The sequence below is a fragment of the Anabrus simplex genome, chromosome 4 (assembly GCF_040414725.1).
Source record: "Anabrus simplex isolate iqAnaSimp1 chromosome 4, ASM4041472v1, whole genome shotgun sequence".
Taxonomy (NCBI): domain Eukaryota; kingdom Metazoa; phylum Arthropoda; class Insecta; order Orthoptera; family Tettigoniidae; genus Anabrus; species Anabrus simplex.
In genome coordinates, this window is record NC_090268.1 from 262069881 (window position 1) to 262092515 (window position 22635).

The 22635-nt window shown below is 39.3% G+C and overlaps 1 protein-coding gene across 3 annotated transcripts in view; it reads left to right on the forward strand.

Moving 5' to 3' along the window:
* Nucleotides 1-22635, forward strand: part of Mgtor (Megator) — a 546425-nt gene that overhangs the window by 345096 nt on the left and 178694 nt on the right. For all 3 annotated transcript variants that reach the window (XM_067145519.2, XM_067145521.2, XM_067145520.2), the window contains exon 26: nt 5040-5265. In XM_067145519.2, the coding sequence (XP_067001620.2) occupies nt 5040-5265 (226 nt within the window). The remainder of the gene's footprint in view (nt 1-5039; nt 5266-22635) is intronic.

A 22635-nucleotide genomic window follows, 5' to 3' on the forward strand; every position in this document is an offset into this window, starting at 1 on the left:
TCGTAAAGTCAAATGTTATATCAAATGGCCAACTCTGCTACTATACCATAACACTGAGAAATTACCACAATAGACATGATTCATGTACGAAAATCTGAAAGTTACTGAAATATCTTACACGTACTCGAGAAAATTGCCCTAATAATAATAGTTATAATAATAATAATAATAATAATAATAATCAGAAAAAAGACGGGCACGATTTTATGGTCATCTGAAAAGAATGGACGGAAGAAAGTTAACTAAAGAAATCTTTCACTTTTTTGATTCAAACCCCAAGACCAAAATTCCGTGGTTTAGAAATACCAAAGAAGACCTGCAAATGCTACATATCTCGGCTGAAGATGCCCTTAACAGAGATCTCTTCCGCAAGAAAATATTGACGAACGGGCTGAACCGAGACGAGCAACCGAAGAGAAGACACGGTGCCTCTCGGACAGAGGAGCGTAAGTGGGCCCACTCGCAAAGAATGAGGGAAATTTGTGCTCTAAAGAAGGCCAAGTTCAGTGTCAAATGCAACAAGACTTTTTTGCTAGGGGCTTTACGTCGCACCGACACAGATAGGTCTTATGGCGACGATGGGATAGGAAATGCCTAGGAGTTGGAAGGAAGCGGCCGTGGCCTTAATTAAGGTACAGCCCCAGCATTTGCCTGGTGTGAAAATGGAAAACCACGGTCAGGGCTCCCGATAGTGGGATTCGAACCTACTATCTCCCGGATGCAAGCTCACAGCCGCGCGCCTCTACGCACACGGCCGCAACAAGACTTAACGTGGTCCTTGATGGCCCTAGCGAGTTATATATATAATAACATGGTTTATATAATAATAATAATAATAATAGTAATAAGAATAATAATAATAACAACAACAACAACAACACGGTTTAAAGAAATCTGATTCTAATGTTCAGTACTTGAAATACGAAACTGCGAGCAAAGAAATTGTGAACCAATCACAAATTCACACCAATAATGACAACGGGCTCTTGACGCCACAAAGTACACACATATTTACATTCAAATAATCATGAAGCTGACTAACAAATGTCGTGGATCCAAGCTAAACACACACACATTTTGATTCTCATCCACACTTCATGCACTGAATTGGAAAACGTGACGGCATGTTCTCGCACACTTTGAAATCCCATTATATAATGAATCTAGTCTTTCCTGACTTTAATTTAAATCCCTTTTACGTTTACATTTAAGCCCCAAGACGTTCACTGCGTCTTGAACATCACAGAAAAATAAATTATGTTACTTGGCTAAAAAGCAAGAAACTGACTTAAAAAATAACCACTCGCCCATGGAGTCACGATAAAAGAAAAATAAATGCGAGCTGTGACCTCATGCAATCGGTCCACATGTACTTTCCTGTTATTTACATTTAAATATATAAAAAATATATAAGCTTCCTTACACTTTACTGAGATAGGACGTAGTCCTCCCAACCAACAGCTAAACCTACTGAAATTAAATAATAAATCCTAACCTATCCCCTTTGCTACATTAAAACACGTGCACAAGTACATTATGACAATACAAATCTAATACTAATCTTTTTGTAAATTCTGCCACCTGTCTCCGGTCAGCCAGCTCCCAATCCTTTTAGCTAGCCATCTTCATTGTGATATCTTGAAGTTGAAACTCGTGCAGTCCGTGGATCTCCATCCTGGCGTAGAAATCACATTCTTGACGTCTTCCTGCATCTGCTGGTTTGGAACCTGACTACAATGTTCTGTTCATTCACCGTATTACAGAGATGCCAACTATTACGATTCACAATAAATAAACTTGATATTTCAATAGGTGGAAGTATCAAGTTTATTTATTGTAATTCGTGGTTCAATACGGAAAAATGAAATTTCTTGCGTTAACTATTACGATTCAAGATGTACAATATTATAGGTTAGGATCCACCTTTCAATACTCCGTAATAAGATGGTAAAAAGTAGTTACGACCTGTTTAATGGGACCGGTTTCAACACATTTTAAGTGTCATCATCAGCCAATTTGCGAAGATCTTAAAACAACTAGCACATTGAATACAGGCAAAAAATTAACATTGTATCATAACGTAGCAATTCAGTAAATGTTCAAAACACAATAATCACAGTCAAGAGAGTAAACAGAACATCACTATCTTGCGCCGAAAACAAATATAGCTGAAGTTCATAAGCAGGTCAAATATTCGCTTATGTAAAGTCGTTGCTAGGCAGGTCTTGTAGGCATTTGTTTCTCCGGCCGAAGAGCAAAAGGTGACGTGAATGAAGTCCTAGGAAAACAGTGTAGGATTTAATTTCGTCAAATTTCAAAGTGGATATATAGGTTTTATAAAATAATTTAAAACGTTAAAAAAGAATAAAGCCAAATAAAAAATATATTTAAAAAATAGGAAGAAATAATGAAAGAAATACGAGGTTCAACTCGAAACAACTTGCCGTAGTAATTGATAAAGAAATGATAAATAGAGAAAGGGGGGGACGTTAATTAGAGGGTGGTGATGGTGGTGGTGGTGGTGGTGGTTATTGTTATTAGAGGAAATACAATTGGGCAACAATCCTTAATATAATACTAATTCGAAGAAAAAAGAAAAAGAACCGACACTTCGAAAAATGAAGATATCGGTTAAAGGAAGACAAGGGCCACGAAGGGCGTGAAAATGAAAGACTCCCTAGCCCTCGCAAACCTAATAGCATCGGGGTCGGAAAAGAACAAGAATTGACCAAGGGAGGTCGGACAGGATAGATGAAAGTGAGGAGCCTGGCACAAGTAAGTGGAAGCAATGCCAGGACTCAGCTAAGGGCCCCGTGGTCGCCAACCCACGCTCTGAAGTTCAGAGCCCCTGGGGGATGGAGGATGGGAAGGAAAGAAAAAATGGAAGGGATCCGATACTTCGAAAAATGAAGATATCAGCCAAAGGAAGACAAGGGCCACGAAGGGCGTGAAAATGAAATAATTACGAATCACCCGTCATAATTACGCCTTTACGAATCACACACTACAATTTACAATTTTTTGTTGATTTTCAAATCTAAGTGTATGAAGTGTTCAAAAGGATACACAAGGAATGCCATTACAGCTTGAATTCTCAGAATATTCTTTTCGGATTTCTCAGTAATCATTTAAAAACCCTTCGTGTCTCTCGTTTAAGAATATTTCGAGTCTTCATGTGCCGAACGCAGTGTGTGCTTCCAGTACAGCACCTGTGAATTGGTATATCTTGCAGAGTTGTTGTCTTTGTTCGTCACATGATCAGATGTCCATGCTAGTATGCGACTTCTTTTGTCTTTGTTTTGGCGGTAAAGTGGTGACACTCCGTTTCATTGTGAATTCTGTGTACGTGACTGTTGAAGAAGTATTTATTGCGATTTTGCTTACCAAATTTACATATATTGCTCTTCTAGGATATACGCTAATCGTGTGTTACGAAATGCGAAAGGTTTGAATTAATGAAGCGATTTCTTGTGCAGGAAAATACGTATAATGATGTTACCGTGACTAGTGACGCTAGTAATAAACCAAAAATAGTTCAAAAATTTAGGGAGGAATACTAGAATGAATGGCCCTGTTTACTGCGTTCCTCAAAATCTCATTCACACGTGTTTTGTAGTGTGTATAGCCGCGATATTTCAGATGCGCATGATAGGAAGAGCAAGAATGAATTCCGTGCTTATATGAACTCCGAACTGTTAAGTGCTCTGTTAGTGCAGAGGATGCACATGGTATCAAAAGAAAAAACATGACACCTATGTATGTTTACCAAACACTAATCACCAGTGATTGGAGAACGATTGCACTAATAAGAAACTCAAGTACTCAACAAAAGAAATGATCCTTCAACCTCCACTCAGATATGTACTGCAAACCACTTGCTACTTTAGCACGTAAGAATCATACACTTTTTATATGCCACTCTTTAAATTGTTACATCTGGTGGAATTGTATGTTGTTCATTGATTTTTCAGTGATATGTAAGATAGTAAGATCTCGGGAAAATAATTTCCCCTCGCCGCTGCCTGCCCAAGCGAGTGCATTACGAATTGCCTTTCTTGAAAGTTGGCCTCTCTGGTATTACAACTGGGTCAATGCAACCTGCCAGTTACTATGTACAACAGTCGAGCATAGTTTTCCGTGACAGTGAAAGCCAGTTCTCATTCAGCCGTGCTAAAACTGTCTGCTTATCTAACCCCATAACTGTGTCAATTTTCCCTCTCCCTCCACACTTTACCCGTAGTATGTCACAGATCTACATCTAGTAACAGTACACAATGCTGGACTTGAAACTGTGTCTATCAGGCTATCAGGCATTCGTGTCCTAGGAAAATCTACTTTACTCCACCCAGGTATAAACTTGAAATAGACAGGCAACTATGCACATAAATGTTCACATCGAAATGTTCTAAGTCTGAGCATATTGAGCTAGTGTTTGAATGTCCCAATACACTATCAAGACTTACTTCTCTAATGCTGCACACATGGTAAGTTGATACTTCTTCTTCTCCTCAACTCGACTACTTCGAAGACTCCTGCGAAATACAATAGCTAACCCATGCGCTGGTCACTTTTATTAATTTTCCTTCACAGTCATCCTATGCTCATTCAGGGCACATCTGTCGTTTTAACCAATGTATTGCCAATATAGAAATGATGCTACTTTTTCATTGGTTCAAATCAGCGCATCACCTACGCTTGCTTTAAACTCATGTCATAAGACATTCTAGCCTCGTGTCGAGCGTCCGAAATGTGGTCCTTTGGTCTCTCCCATTGTCTCCTGTTATTTCCTTGTTCTCAAGCATGCACATGAAGGTCATTCTTGTATCTCATAGCAACTCCTCTTCCTTAATTTAGCTTGCGGACAATAGACCCCCTGCACCAAACTTCCCGTCAAAATTGTGAAACATATGCAAGTTATCAACACTTAATAAAATAAAATATTCACTGCACTCTCAGTAAATGAATGAGCAATTAAATGAGCACTTCATTGAGGCCTGAACACTAAGCTCTTTGCTGTTTTTGCTACATGTTTATTGCAGTCAGAGTACACCTGTATTAGTGCCACCTCAGCAGCAAGTGCATACAACTGGATCGAGCAGTGGTACAGGTTCTGAAAGTCTGTCGTCATCACCGACTTCGTCACACACAGACTACATGCCTACTACGAGCACAGCAAGTGGTCCCATTCGCCAGGTTGCTGTTCAACCCACTGTCACAGCAGTTTCACGAGAAGAGCCTCCACAGTCAGCAGCAGAATCTACTCAGGTATGTATCTTAATTATTCTACACTCATTTCTGGCAAAGGTTGACGGGCAACCCTTTATGGTGGTTTCTAATTCTTCATGCTTGTTGTAACACAGAGATGCCAACTATTACGATTCAATCGTAATAATTACGAATTACCCGTCACAATTACGCCTTTACGAATCACACACCTCAAATTACGATATTTGTTGATTTTCAAATCTAAGTGTATGAAGTGTTCAAAAGTATAGACAAGGAATGCCATTACAGCTTTAATTATCTGAATATTATTTTCGGATTTCTCGGTAATCATTTATACACCTTACCTGTCCGTCATTTGAGAATATTTCGATTTTTCTCGCGCCGAACTCAGTGTGTGCTTCCATTACCGGAGAAATCGGCACCTGTGAAGTGGTATATTTTGCGGAGCTGTTGTCTTCGTCACATGACCAGACTTCCATTCAAATATGCGAGTTGTTCTGCCTTTGTTTTGGCTGTGAAGTGGTGAGAAACTCCGTTTTATTGTGGATACTGCGTGTATGACTGTTGAAGTATTTATTGCGATTTTAGTTGCCAAATTTACATATATTGCTCATGTAGGATATATGCTAATCGTGTGTTACAAAATGCAAAAGGTTTGAAATAATGAAGCGATTTATTGTGCAGGACGTTATAGTGATTAGTGACGCTAGTAATAAACCAAAAGTAGTTCAAAAATTTCGGGAGCAATACTCGAAAGAATGGCCCTGTTTATTGCGTTCCTCAAAATCTCATTCACGCGTGTTTTTGTAGTGTTTGTAGCCGCGAATTTTCAGTTGCGTATGGTGACGAAGAACAAGACTGAGTTCTGTGCTAATATGAACACCGGGTTACGTAGCACATACCTATCTACGAAATGTCACTGTAATATTTGTCCCAAATGGAACATAATAATTACTTTTACACAAATACACTCGAAAATATGCGGTAAATTAAGAAATAATACGAAATGTTTTACTTGAAGGGAATGACATGGATAGATACTTTACTACCTTACAACTATTTTTTTCATCTACGTCGCAGCGCTTCCGTATGTGTTTTGTTTGTCTAACACTTTCGTGTGTGATGTCTTTGCTCACTGAAGTTGTTTACATTAATTAGGTGTCGTTTTCTTCATGTTGCCCATTCGTCTTGTGCCCTAAATCATTCATAAATTATATATTTATTGGTCATGGGATCATGCTATTTTCCTTTCAACAAAAAAGTTATATATTTATTTTGCTGTTTGAACTGCCCGCGCTAGTCACATGGTCAAAGATAATGAGAATTCACAGACATAGCACTCCCATTCGTCACGTATGCTGGACCTCAAGAAAGAAACAAAAGACGGCACGGGAAGCGGAATACAACACAAGTGAGTCCTGTCTAAAGCCCGTAAGAACGTATAAATATTTCTCTAGTAACGACGGTATTGCTTAATTTGCCGCAGATTTTTCCTTTATTTGTGTAAAAGGATTGATTATGTTCCATTTGGGACAAATATTACAGTGGCATTTCGTATATAGGTATGTGCTACATAACCTGAACACCGAACTGTTAAATGCTCTGTTAGTGCAGAGGAAGCGCACGATATAAAACGGAATAGCATGTCACCAGTGTACGTTTACCAAACAGCAACTACAGTACGCAACAAAAGAAATGATCCTTCAACCTACCTCAGATATTTACTGCAGATCACCTGCTACTTTAGCGGGTAAGAATCATACACTCTTTATATGCCAGTCTTTGAATATCTGGTTGAATTGTATGTTGTTCATTAATTTTTCAATGATATGTACGTTAGTAAGATCTCAAAAAAAGAAAATTCTACGGCCGCCACGCCCGTCGTCCCGTCCTCCCCCCCGGTGCCCGAACGGCTACATTACTAATTGCCATTCTTGAAAGTTGGCATCTCTGGTAACAGCATAGATACGCAAGTGGAAGAAACGTGGAACTTTTAACTACCATTTACAACTTTTCATTGGCTTTGAATTAACACATTTTATATTGGTCCTCCACGTACTATTGGAAAAGAACAATGCAACATCCTAAAGAGTGATGTCCAATTAAATTTAGGTATAGTAATTGAATCCTGGAGGAGTGTAATTAAACTGACGGATGTTGCAAGGACTTCGCCCGAGAGATGGCATGGTACCATTCACTTCTTTGCACCATATCCAGCTCTGTACCAGATAGTATTGTGCACGCTTGGAAGGTTGTATGTTGTTTACATGTGCAGCAGTCAAGCTATAGCCATGCATTGATAGTGATGTGCTCCTGTTGTCATTTTTACAACTTCAAGGAGCAGGATTGAGGTATTGACAGGCTGCTGCACACGTTGGTCATTATGAATCAGCCTTTGTAGCCGGGCTATGAGCAGTGTTGCCAACTTATATTTTCAAGATTTGCTAAATACTACTAAAAATCTGCTAAAATTCCGCCAAGAAATCAGATCTCAAATAATGAGCAATAAAAATGAGCAATAATAATAATAATAATAATAATAATAATAATAATAATAATAATAATAATACAAGTAAATGTCTGCACTCATCTGATCTGTGAGTTCCACTGGGATTAGCCCCCTGCCTTGAAGCCGGCGAGGTAAAATATGGAGGCGTTTTACTGCCGAGTGCAAAATAGGTGAATCCCCTACCTCAAGGTCAGTTCATTAGACGGTCTCCCTTCATAGCATAAAATAAATGCTACTCTCTCACAGTTTCATTATCTGTCGTCATTCGTCAACTAAGAGATAAATAACCTTTCCTCACACATTATAAATTCATGATACCATGATCTCATAACATCAGATCCAAATGACATGTTTTCCTCATGTGACTGCTAGCTCCTGACAAGAAATACGGAATAGTTTGGAGACAGACTGGAGTACAAATTTTAAAGAAACGTGAAATGGATAAAACACTAAATTCTGCTATAATAAATGTAGAATTCCGCCAAAATTTCCGCTATCCGCTAAACGATATATTTCTCCGCCGACAGTCTTCTAATTCCGCCAAATTTCGTGGAAAATCCGCTAAGTTGGCAACACTGGCTATGAGTGTGTGTCTGACCCAGATTTGGTCCCAACACAGTCATTAAATGTTTCCTGTATCAGCCAAGGATGGAGAATGGGCTGACGCTCTTGTGTTTAGTAATGAGAGCAGGTTCTGCCTTAATGCAAGTGATGGTCAATTACTTGGTTTGATGTCCGCATGGAGAGTGTCTTCTTCCTGTGTGTGTTAGCCCCTGACACATGGGCCCAACCCTGGCATCGTGGTGTGAGGGGCAATCAGGTTGAATTGCCATTCACCTTTGGTATTTGTGGAGAGTCCATCGAACAGTGCCTGCTACATCTAGGAAATTGTTCGATATGCCCTGCCATTCCAGCAACAGGAACGAGATATGTAATCCTTGCATTAAGAATGATACTGGAAAGAAGCTTAGAAATGAACAGGAAGTTGTTAGTAGCATTCATTGACTTGGAAAGAGCCTTCAACATGATAAACTGTGAATAAATAAAACCTATTTATTATACTTGTATATACAGTATATGTAGGCCTAAAAGGCATGTGTTCACCATTATTTATAAATTTATAAATACCGGCCAGCATAATTCACGTACCTCTCCCATTAAATTAGTTGTGCTTCAAGATAATAAAATAAGGTTGTGAGAGAACATGGTTTTATTCTGTTTTAGTTTTATCAGAGGAGTCAGCATGGCACCCGTCCCAACAAAACAGGAGAGACAGATGTAAACTACGTAAGGGTGCATATTGAGAGTTTCCCCACTCAGTCCAGTCATTATTCTCTTATGTACTTAGGTGGAGAACAAGAATTTCAGTGTTATGTATAATTTTTATAAGGACAAGTGCACCTAGGAAACCACTTTGCAGGATTACTTTTCCTTTTACAATAATTTCTACACATTTCTTCAGCTCGCTCAGCAAAATCACTGTCATACATGTTTGTTGTTTACAAGCAATAGCCAGTTTGTTGTTTACAAGCAATAGCCAGTTTGTTGTTTACAAGCAATAGCCAGAATTGCCAACATTGATGCAATGAACATTCTGGAGTAGGTACATATTCACATATCATCAGAGACATAGTACTCTCAGGAATTATTTTTTTTAAATGATAAGTTACATTAAAATTCGTATGTAATGTTCATAATGTTAGCCGCTCTCGGCAAATGCATTGTTTCAATCATCAGTTCACCACCGCACTCCACCACAATGTTAGTGCTTAGCATGCAGTGTTTTGTATACGTATTTCATTTCTGCTCTGTAGGGGTAAGTGCAATTTTGCATTCTGACAAAGGCTCTCAGGTTAAAGACAAAAATTTTCACCCACTCTATTTCTTCTGAATGATCCCTGCTGATATTAGCGCATGTAGGAATAGTTACTACTAGCTAATGTACCCGTGCTTCGCTACGGAATTCTACATTGTATACAGAATTATAGTTTAGGTGTGTACACGTTGTGAGTAAGATTGTATTAAGTTGTGTAACTCTTAACGCTACCGTAGAAACGCAACGGGGAAGTCTCCAAACATCTTTTCTCATGTGAAGACTGGGGTACGGAATTTCCATTCTAGTGGTAGGCCCTCTTGCCTACCATCAGCCACGATCAAGTGGGGGAGTTTTCATTATAATGGCATACACTTATTCTCCAGCTGCCTTTTCACATCCTCAGAAAGACTGTCTTTGTGGTTTTCCCAACTGAATTCAACGTAGGTCATTACAATGACGTCAGTACGAATGTCTCGATTAAAAGCAATGTTATCATTATGAAATAATCAAATGAAAAACCATACATTTTCTCGCTTATAACCAATAGTACTACACTGCCGATCTAACAGTCCAAAGTTCCTGAGCTGGAATGACCAGGCCACAGATAGCCGTGAATACACGTTTTGGGAGGTGAATAGTGGAGAATCCCAGGGCAAAAACTATGCTATATTACCTATCTGTTCCCAAGGAGTACCCAATGAGCCAAAAAACCTCAATTCACTACACGGCGGGGGAAAAACTATCTGACATGGCAAATTTTTCCTCCAAGCCAGAGGAGACATCCCCTCTTCGCTGCTACTTTCGAATAAAATGAATGTAGAATTTAATAAAAGTGAAGAGGAGGAGGCTTTTCTTAAGAAACACTTTTCAGGGTTGAATTTTGACTTATATAGCGAATTGTGGTGCTATAATTCGGCATAGGCCTAAATTGTAAATCTAGACTAGGTCATAAGTTATCGTGTGCTATTATTCTGTTAAGTGCGCACGCTGTTCATTCCAATCAGAGCATCAGAGTAAGGAGCAAATAGCTGGAATACTATGATGAACCAGTGTGTTATGTACCAATAGTATCAGAAAATGTATGAACCAGAGGAATGACTTGCTAAAGAAGAAGTTTATCTATCTCCCCAGCTATTTCCCGCCAGTATTCAGGCAGACTGTTCTATTCGGGACACTAATCCTCTCTATCGGAGTTGAGTGGCAGCATAAGAGACGAAGAACATTACAACAAGCCGTTGCCTACGCTATAATACAAGGCCTTGAAATGTACTCGTGGAAACGGATTGCTTCCTAGTTCACCATTCAGCCGCTAGGATCGCGGTCTTGCCCCCTTGCATTCACATGGCCGTATATGTCAATAAGTAAAGTATATCCAAAATAAAAAGAACAATGTTTTTGTAAGTATTGACAGTACTTTATTTATAGAGCGGTGCTGCATTGGCTTGGATATGTCATTGAAGTTTCAAAACTTTCCTTTTTTTTTACAATAGAGTAAAATAATATATTATTATTGGTCCACCTTTTCAATACAAAATGAAAATTACAAAGGGACTAGTTTCGACCTAGTAATAGGTCATCATCAGCCTGAAGTAAATTAAAGCGTAAATATCGAAGAAAAACATAAACAATGTAAACACAAGTACAGTCTTTTTGAAGGTACATACCATGTGGGAATTTGAGTAGAGATATATTAAAAATAATAACTCTTCCAATTGACGAAGCACTGAGCGGAAGTTATGTAAAGTTCGGTGCGCCGTATATTATAAAAGACCACTGTGCACTAAATGATGTAATGAAGAAGAGAAGGTTGAATGCTGGCTTCTTCAGAGAAGCGCTATATCCTCGCGCAACAATTGCCTTGTTCCAAAAAATGAAGAGCCTTTCCAACATCCTTGTATTTTGACGTCTTTCAATACCTTGTAAAATACGACGTAATCTTCTTCGAATATACAACAGCTAAGAAGAAGCCAGCATTCAACCTTCTCTTCTTCTTTATTACGTCATTTAGTGCACAGTGGTCTTTTATAATATACGGCGCACCGAACTTTACATAACTTCCGCTCAGTGCTTCGTCAATTGGAAGAGTTATTATTTTTAATATATCTCTACTCAAATTCCCACATGGTATGTACCTTAAAAAAGACTGTACTTGTGTTTACATTGTTTATGTTTTTCTTCGATATTTACGCTTTAATTTACTTCAGGCTGATGATGACCTATTACTAGGTCGAAACTAGTCCCTATGTAATTTTCATTTTGTATTGAAAAGGTGGACCAATAATAATATATTATTTTACTCTATTGTAATCACAGTTCAATACGGATCTATCATTATGAAACTTATTTCTTTTAATTCCTTTTTTTTTTTAACGTTGCACCGACACAGATAGGTCTTATGGCGACGATGGGACAGGAAAGGGCTAGGAGTGGGAAGGAAGCGGCCGTGGCCTTGATTAAGGTACAGCCCCAGCATTTGCGTGGTGTGAAAATGGGAAACCACGGAAAACCATTTTCAGGGCTGCTGACAGTGGGGTTCGAACCTATCTCCCGAATACTGGATACTGGCCGCACTTAAGCGACTGCAGCTATCGAGCTCGGTAAACTTTCCTTCTGAGGGGCTTCTTATCAAGTTTCAAAAACTTTCTCTCTTCTACTTGTGTGGCTCAAAGTAATGTTGTCTAACAGAGGTCTCAGAAAAGTTCATAGTAGAAAAAGAGGTGGTTTGTCGCCTTTACATTTTCCACACTTAATTTCACTGTTGAACATGTCTTTCGAAAAAATAAACGTACACCTTTTAGTAACTCTCTTCGGGACAAGTACTGTGTAGCGGAAGTGACAAATTCCGTCGTTCACTGTAGGAGTGCCACAGACGATGATTTTCGGTATCTGAGGGCTCCTCGATCTTGAAAACGAATAAGACACAATGTTTGACTTTGAGTAGCTGGAGAACAGATGTTCTAAACAGCCTTTACAGTCTGTTTTTTCTTTTGCCACACGAACCATAAGCCAACGGCCATTGCCATGTTGAAACACCGGATCCCGTGAGATCTCCGAAGTTAAGCAACATTGAGCGTGGTCAGGAGTTGGATGGGTTGCCACGCGCTGTTGGCGGGGGGGTAAGGGAATGGAGGAGCGGAAAGGAACTGGCCATCCTACCGCACGTAAACTCCGGCTCAGGAACACCTCTGCGGAGGTCCGGACCTGCCTTTGGACAGAATAACCCTTACCTTACACGAACCATTATGTCATTGTATTCCACTTGGCGTCTTAGGTGGCTGAAGAAGAGCTCGATGTCATAGCTCGTTAGGTTCCTCGTCAATGCATAATGCAAATGTATACTTATGAGGTATTTTACGCAGGCCACAGTGGACTGGGTAGTCAAGATCTATGCCTGATACATTTCTCTCATGATTCTTTTTTACTTTCTCTGAATGGATTTTAAGTTTCTTAATGTATGACAGGAAATCATTAATTAACCAACTGAGGAGTTCATCTTCAGTACTAAAAGATGCTTTTTTTTTTCTAGTGACTTTACATCGCACCGACACAGATAGGTATTATGGCGACGATGGGATAGGAAAGGCCTAGGAGTTGGAAGGAAGCGGCCATGGCCTTAATTAAGGTACAGCCCCAGCATTTGCCTGGTGTCAAAATGGGAAACCACGGAAAACCATCTTCAGGGCTGCCGACAGTGGGATTCGAACCCACTATCTCCCGGATGCAAGCTCACAGCCGCGCGCTCCTAACTGTACGACCAACTCGCCCGGTTAAAAATGCTCGTTTGTTCTCGTTCCTGAATATGTCCCATGTGAGGTGTTGCAGATGTTATGCGCATTGAACAATTTAATAAAATGCTTCATAAAACAAATGGCTTATTTTAAACTGTATTTTATGCTCTCGGGACAAAACCACCTCCATACTTTTCAAACCAGAGATTGTTTCAGGAGAAAATACAATATTTTTAGCCCTTGCTACATTCATTTTCGTGACATTTGTTGGGCAAATTATTTTCCTCGTTGGTTTCCTAATTTAAGTTTTCTGAGTTTGAAGATACCTCTCAAATGATTGCCGGTCACGGTAGCATAGTTTAAAAAAAGTCCAGTGACAGATTTTGGGGATCACCCGATTCTTATGACGTAACTCGGATCAAAACTTAGGAACAGAGGCGTAGTTCGATCAGCTTGAAGTCGTATCTCATGCGTAATACTTCCTCTGTATAATGATTCGAATATTGAACATTCACTGGAAACTTGTGAAACGAAATTCCACCACCTTTAATTTCTCGTGAATAAACCATGACTGGAACTGCGAATACTTATCAGACAAATACATAATACATTCACAACCAACTCAATTAATGAACACGTTTAAAGGCGCGAGCCTGGTAGACAGGGAGCAAGATAGCGATCCTAGCGGCCCGGCATTGAACTTCAGTGTAACCACTTCCATAGCGTTTTACGGGCTCTATTTCCAGCCCTTGTATTATAACGTAGGCAACGCAACAAACAATGGTCAATGATATGTTATTGTTGATCAATTGTATGAGCTTTCGATATTGTAGGCATTCATATTTAGTTTTCTTCCGACTCTGAAATACCGCTCTGATCATAGTTGGTACGGTAAATCTTAATAAAACATAAATGATTGGAAATTGTATTCTCTATAACTTTTGTTATGTAGTACTTTTCAATAGAATCAAAAACATAGGTAATAAAAATTAAATTTTAGTCACCTTCCCCTAAATAGGCGTTTCATCCTAGGTGAATTATTTAAACCTTAGACTGTAGTTTCTTATTCCCTGACTCTACATATGATGTTCATTAAATTCTGTTTAGACGGGCTGAGTGGCTCAGACGGTTAAGGCGCTAAGGCCTTCCGACCCCAACTTGGCAGGTTTGATTCTGGCTCAGTCTCGTGGTATTTGAAGGTGCTCAAATACATCAGCCTCGTGTCAATAGATTTACTGGCACGTAAAAGAACTCCTGCGGGACTAAATTCCGGCACCTCGGTGTCTCCGAAAATCGTAAAAGAGTAGTTAGTGGGATGTAAAACAAATAGCATTATTATTATTATTATTAAATTCTGTTTAAAAATGTTCTCATGCCTCGGTGTAGGTATAGACTTACCAACAAAAATACAGATTCATGAATATCTCTGTTATCATGGCCGGTACGGTAGGAATTCATGACATAAATGATCAGAAATTTAGTTTTATATAACTTTAGTTGTTGTTGTTTGAGTCATCAGTCCATAGACTGGTTTGATGCAGCGCTCCATGCCACCCTATCCTGTGCTAACCTTTTCATTTCTACGTAGCTATTGCATCCTACATCTGCTCTAATCTGTTTGTCATATTCATACCTTGGTCTACCCCTACCGTTCTTGCCACCTACACTTCCTTCAAAAACCAACTGAACAAGTCCTGGGTGTCTTAAGATGTGTCCTATCATTCTATCTCTTCTTCTCGTCAAATTTAGCCAAATCGATCTCCTCTCACCAATTCGATTCAGTATCTCATCATTCGTGATTCGATCTATCCATCTCACCTTCAGCATTCTTCTGTAACACCACATTTCAAAAGCTTCTATTCTCTTTCTTTCTGAGCTAGTTATCGTCCATGTTTCACTTCCATACAATGCCACGCTCCACACAAAAGTCTTCAAAAACATCTTTCTAATTCCGATATCAATGTTTGAAGTGAGCAAATTTCTTTTCTTAAGAAAGCTCTTCCTTGCTTGTGCTAGTCTGCATTTTATGTCCTCCTTACTTCTGCCATCGTTGGTTATTTTACTACCCAAGTAACAATATTCATCTACTTCCTTTAAGACTTCGTTTCCTAATCTAATATTCCCTACATCACCTGCCTTCGTTCGACTGCACTCCATTACTTTTGTTTTGGACTTATTTATTTTCATCTTGTACTCCTTACCTAAGACTTCATCCATACCATTCAGCAACTTCTCGAGATCTTCTGCAGTCTCAGATAAAATAACAATATCATCGGCAAATCTCAAGGTTTTGATTTCCTCTCCTTGGACTGTGATTCCCTTTCCAAATTTCTCTTTGATTTCCTTTACTGCCTGTTCTATGTAAACATTGAAAATGAGAGGGGACAAACTGCAGCCTTGCCTCACTCCTTTCTGGATTGCTGCTTCTTTTTCAAAGCCCTCGATTCTTATCACTGCAGACTGATTTTTATACAGGTTGTAGATAATTCTTCGTTCTCGGTATCTGATCCCTATCATCTTCAGAATCATAAATAGCCTGGTCCAATCAACATTATCGAATGCCTTTTCTAGATCTACGAATGCCATGTACGTGGGCTTGTCCTTCTTGATTTGATCCTCTAAGATCAGACGTAAAGTCAGGATTGCTTCACGTGTTCCTACATTTCTTCTGAAGCCAAATTGATCTTCGCCCAACTCAGCTTCAACTTGTTTTTCCATTCTTCTGTAAATAATACGTGTTAAAATTTTGCAGGCATGAGATACTAAACTAATAGTGCGGTAGTTTTCACACCTGTCAGCACCGGCTTTCTTGGGAATAGGTATAACAACATTCTGCTGAAAATCGGATGGGACTTCTCCTGTCTCATACATCTTGCACACTAAATGAAATAACCTTACCATGCTGATTTCTCCTAAGGCAGTCAGTAATTCAGCGGGAATATCATCAATTCCAGGTGCCTTGTTCCTATTTAGGTCACTCACAGCTCTGTCAAACTCTGACCTCAAAATTGGGTCTCCCATTTCATCAGCATCAACAGCCTCTTCATGTTCCAAAACGAAATTATCTACATCGTTACCTTGATACAACTGTTGGATATGCTCCTGCCATCTTTCTGCTTTGTCTTCTTTCCCTAGAAGTGGCTTTCCATCTGAGCTCTTAATATTCATGCACCTAGATTTCCTTTCTCCAAAGGTTTCCTTGATTTTCCTGTATGCAGCATCTACCTTTCCCAGGACCATACAGCCTTCGACATCCTTGCACTTCTCCTTCAGCCATTCTTCCTTAGCTACCTTGCACTTTCTATTCACTTGATTCTTTAATCGCCTGTATTCTTTTCTGCCCTCTTCATTTCTAGCATTCTTGTATTTTCGTCGTTCATCAATCAGGTCTAGTATCTCCTGAGTTATCCACTGATTCTTAGTTGATCTTTTCTTCCTTCCTAACATTTCTTCAGCAGCCCTACTGACTTCATTTTTCATGACTCTCCACTCTTCCTCTACTGTGTTTCCTTCGGCCTTTTCATTTAGTCCTTGTGCAACATGTTCCTTGAAACAATCCATCACACTCTTTTCTTTCAACTTGTCTAGATCCCATCTTTTTGCATTCTTTCCTTTCTTCAATTTCTTCAATTTCAGAGGGCATTTCATGACCAACAAGTTGTGGTCAGAGTCTACGTCTGCTCCTGGGAAAGTTTTGCAATCCAACACCTGGTTTCTGAATCTCTGCCTAATCATAATGAAGTCTATTTGATACCTTCCAGTGTCTCCAGGTCTCGTCCACGTATACAGCCGTCGTTTGTGGTGTTTGAACCAAGTATTGGCGAGGACTAAATTATGATCAGTGCAGAATTCAACCAGCCGACTTCCTCTTTCGTTCCTTTGTCCCAATCCAAATTCTCCTACTGTGCTACCTTCTCTTCCTTGGCCTACCACTGCGTTCCAGTCTCCCATCACAATTAGATTCTCATTCCCTTTGACATATTGTATTAAATCTTCTATCTCCTCATATATTCTTTCAATTTCTTCATCATCCGCTGAACTAGTAGGCATATAGACCTGCACTATTGTGGTGGGCATTGGTTTGGTGTCTATCTTGGCGACAATAATTCTTTCACTATGCTGGTCGTAGTAGCTTATCCGCTGCCCTATTTTCTTATTCATTATTAAACCAACTCCTGCATTACCCCTGTTTGATTTCGTGTTGATAATTCGGTAGTCGCCTGACCAAAAATCCTGTTCTTCCTGCCAACGTACTTCACTTATACCAACTACATCTAACTTTAGCCTATCCATCTCCCTTTTCAGATTCTCTAACCTACCACAACGATTCAAACTTCTAACATTCCACGCTCCGACTCGCAGAATGTCAGTATCCATCTTCCTGATGATCGCCCCCTCTCGTGTAGTCCCCACCCGGAGATCCGAATGGGGGACTAGTTTACCTCCGGAATATTTTACCCGGGAGGAAGCCATCATCAGTACATCATTCATACAGAGAGAGCTGCATGTCCTCGGGAGGTGGTTACGGCTGTAGTTTCCCGTTGCTTTCAGCCGTGTAGCAGTATCAACACAGCTAAGCCATGTTGAGTATTATTACAAGGCCGTATCAGTCAATCATCTAGACTGCCGCCCTTGCAACTACCGAAAGGCTGCTACCCCCCTTTCGATGAACCATTCGTTAGTCTGGTCTCTCAACAGATACCCATCCGATATGGTTGCACCTGCGGCTCGGCCATCTGCATCATTGGGACACGCAAGCCTCCCCACCGCGGCAAGGTCACATGGTTCACAGAGGAGGATGTAGTATTTATCTATAGGACTATTAGTATCATAAATATTGTAGAATTAAATTTTAGGCCTTCCCTAAACCACAATTTCACTTAGCGTGAATAAAATAATTTATAGCCTAGATTATAGTGGGTCATTCCCCAAAATTACATACCGATTTTCATTAAATTCTCTTCAGCCGTTTTCTCGTGATGTGCGTACATACTTAGAGACAGACAGAATTGACAAAAAATTAAAAGGTGCATTTCCTTCTTACTGTGGACATGTCTGATACAGAAATATCATTCTTTTTCTATTCTGTGCAAGTACAGACAAAGCTCTTATTATTATATAGATTGATGTTGCTCAACAGATAGCAGCACCTTACTCGCTTTTTCTCATTTTGAGTGTTAGACAATCAATCATCAATCAATCAATCAAACAATACTGATCTGCATTTAGGGCAGTCGCTCAGGTGGCAGATTCCCTATCTGTTGTTTTCCTAGCCTTTTCCTAAATGATTTCAAAGAAATCGGAAATTTATTGAACATCTCCCTTGGTAAGTTATTCCAATCCCTAAATCCCCTTCCTATAAATGAATATTTGCCCCAGTTTGTCCTCTTGAATTCCAACTTTATCTTCATATTGTGATCTTTCCTACTTTTATAAGCGCCACACAAACTTATTCGTCTACTAATGTCATTTCACACCATCTCTCCACTGACAGCTCGGAACATACCACTTGCAAGTAATAAATCTCATTGTAGACCGTATTGGACATCAGATATGAACATTAAAACAAGAATAATAGTTAACACCACCTTTCCAATACTTATCTTTCCTATATTTAGGAAATAAACATTACAACAGGCGTTGTAAGATGGGACATGTTTCGCTTAACAGTCGTAAGCATCATCAGCCAAAAATAAATCTTAGCCTAAAGTTAGGTCAGGGCCCTGAACCTAGTGTCCTTAACGTATATGGCACCCTAAGGGCCCTAAGGGAGACTACCGGCAAAAATGAGTGCAACTGGACTAGACAAAAGAGTGACTGAATGGGTGGCTATATTTCTAGAAAATAGATCTCAGAGAATTAGAGTAGGTGAAGCTTTATCTGGCCCTGTAATAATTAAGAGGGGAATTCCTCAAGGCAGTATTGTCGGACCATTACCATTCCTTACCTCCCTTGAAGGTACAAACCTCTTTTCGCATTCCTCAACAATTTCTTAAATCTATCCCAGAGTCTGTTTAAATTTTTATTTACCGTTTTCCACCGATCATAGGTACTTTTTAGAAACTGCCTCGTCCCTGCTTTATCAGCCATATGGTACTGCCTAATAGTCCTTCTTTTAAGACCTTCCTTTCTATCACATTTATTTTTAACTGCGACCAAAACAGCTTCATGATTACTAATACCATCTATTACTTCAGTTTCTCTATAGAGCTCATCTGGTTTTATCAGCACCACATCCAGGATATTTTTCCCTCTGGTTGGTTCCATCACTTTCTGAATCAGCTGTCCTTCCCATATTAACTTATTTGCCATTTGTTGGTCATGCTTCCTGTCGTTCACATTTCCTTCCCAATTGACATCTGGTAAATTCAGATCTCCCGCTACAATCACATTTCTTTCCTTGTCGTTTCCTACATAGCTGACTATCTTATCAAATAATTCTGAATCCGTGTCAGTGCACTCCAAATATATCAAGTTGCCTATTATCTTTAGAAATGAGCCTTACACCTAGAGTTTCATGTGTCTCATCTTTAACTTTTTCGTAGCTTACAAATTCTTTTCACTAGAATGAATACTCCCACCGTTCTTGTCCTGTCTCTACGATGCACACTCCAGTTTCGTGAGAAAATTTCTGCATCCATTATATCATTTCTCAGCCATGATTCAACTCCTATTACAATATCTGGTAAATATATATCTATTAAATTACTCGATTCTATTCCTTTCTTTACAATACTTCTACAGTTCAACACTAACAATTTTATGTCATCCCTACTTGATTTCCAGTTCCCTGTTCCCTTATCACTGCTCCCTAGGCCACCCCGTTTTCCTGAATATACCTCCCTATTACCCTTCCAAACAAATTTCCTAACTTATACGTACCACTGCGGTTTAAGTGAATTTATGGTAGGGTGTTGGTATTCAGATGAGCGCCGTATACTCAAGTTTTGGAAGAAGGTTGTCTTCTAAATTTTTGCGAGGATTGTGCTGAATGCATATTGTCACTGAGCGAGCGGTATCTTGTATCCCGCAAAGTTCTTCGTAAAAATTAATGTTGGCTTTTCCGGCGTTTGCTCTATTAACCAGCGTTTCGTCTTAGGTCTGACAGTAGTCTTGTCAGAGTGGGATGTGTCAGACCTATCTTATCCGTAATTTTTCTTCAGACTGGTCATGCTTCCCAGCCACACATGAATATGCAGTCCATCAGAACAGTGTTTGTTGTGTTAATTTTCCTATGCCAGGTATGTTATGTTCAGTCCGTCAGCGATTCCGCTGGTGGGATCCTCAACAGCTCTGCCATCAGCTATCATAGATGGCCTAGGCATCACTGAATAGGCGTACTAGGAAAATGAGGAGTGAGGTAGTTTCCCGTTGCTTTCCTCACCGAGCCAGAGTTGCTATGACATATCAGTCTGCCAAGCCCACTGAAATGCATACACCAACCGACCCTATGAGCAACATTTTCACACCATTCATAGCAGGGACTGGCTGCATAAGGATTGGCATTACTAGCATCGCTCATACCTCAGTCACTTTCATATTGTCAAAGTCAAAGCCAAGGGTAAGACAGAGACAGATCTATGAAAGTAACAAAATTGCTCTAGCCTATACCAGAAGACATAGTGCACTGTAAACACTAGGTCCTGCCAGCAAAGGCATCTATGCCAGGTAGTAAAGGAAAATCAACCTTATTATACAATTTTATAGGAATGTATGTTTTCATGAAGTATATATGCACTCCTACAATATAATGCACTTAAGTTTCATTTTCCTTCACACATTGACACAGAAAAATGAACGCAAGGATCATTATTTTGATGGACTGCATATCCATGTGTGGCTGAGACACGTGACCAGTGTTAAGGAAGATAATGGAGAGGATTGTGGGATATGAGGTATATTTCATGCGATATATTATCTGTAAGAAAAACTCCACTGCCAAGAGAATGATGAGGTTAAAATTGACATCTTCCGTAATTCATGACCTCGAAAATGAGTGGATGTTATAAAAGAACCCCTTATCTCCAGCACATCGGACAGATTCAAGTCCTTCGGGAGTGCTACTGGGAAAACTTGCAGGGCCTAACCTAAAACGTTGCGCCATGTTTAGCAATAAATATTGTGTACCTGTAAAGAGATCCTATTTACAGTGCTCAAGGTATAAACAAGGGCTCCACCCATTGTCTTTGTGTTTCAACAGTCTTAAGTAGTAGTGACTGAAAAAGTGTAAATACGTACATATTTTCTTATAGTGTTTAAAAAATGCAATTAATATTAGGCAAAAAATGTTGTCTTTTTTCCATCTGACTAGAAGACAGTTCACATCATAAGGCATCATGCCATTTCTGTATGCCATATAATTAACTATCTATGTAGGTAACTTTTATAGGTCTGAACTTGAAAAATATAATTTCTCAGAAAAAATGTTTTCTTCTTCCAGTGTGACCATAGTTGGTGTTAGCTGCTATCAATATCAGTATAGTCAACCATTCTGAGCAATTTAGGACAATTTTTAATTATCTGGATTGTGAAATTGGAGAATTATGGTTCATCTTATTCATCCTTCCAATTTGGTCATAGAGTGGTGGCATTCTTACAGGTAAGATAGGTCCAAACCTATCCTAATTTTTTTTGACACAATCACTGTACTGTAAGAAGATACCATACAGATAATTGGCCTCCAGATTTAACTGCAAGGCTCCGAAATTATACCTGGAATCCTGGTACACAAGCATGATTGGTGGCGCTGCTGGACATCCCTGAGCCAGCTCAAGAGTTGTGGTGTGGTGGGGTGTATATTCATGCAGTCTCTCAACCCACTCTGAAGCTGTATTATTTCATTCACTTGTCAGTCACTCACCAAAGTATAGCAGAAATAACTGGTATAAATTCCCTGATGATGATACAGTTTTTTTGTACACCAGGCACAACAACTTGGAAGTTAATTGTCACACTTTTCCCACACATTTCTTTCTTCTTCTTCAATCAGTATTTAGCAGCCACTAAAAGAATTCAGGATGTTGCTCTTTTGTGTAATTCATTGCAAACCATGAAATGTTATCATATTTCTCATATAAAGAATTTTATGCCTATTTTTGAAGTCCCCTGAAGAAGTTTTCCTCTTCATAGAAATGTGAATGTTCTTATTGTTCTTGACAAGTAAATAGGAATTCATTGTGTTCTCAGGCATCTTTTTCAAAATATCCTACTTTTAAAAAATTGGATCTGGTCACCATATCTCCCATGGCTTTCTCAGTGAATGCAATATTGTTACAGTACTCGCTCATCACGCTCGAGTCTTGTATTGTGTTCACAAGAATAAGTACATTTGTCACTTTATTGTGATTTTGTACAAA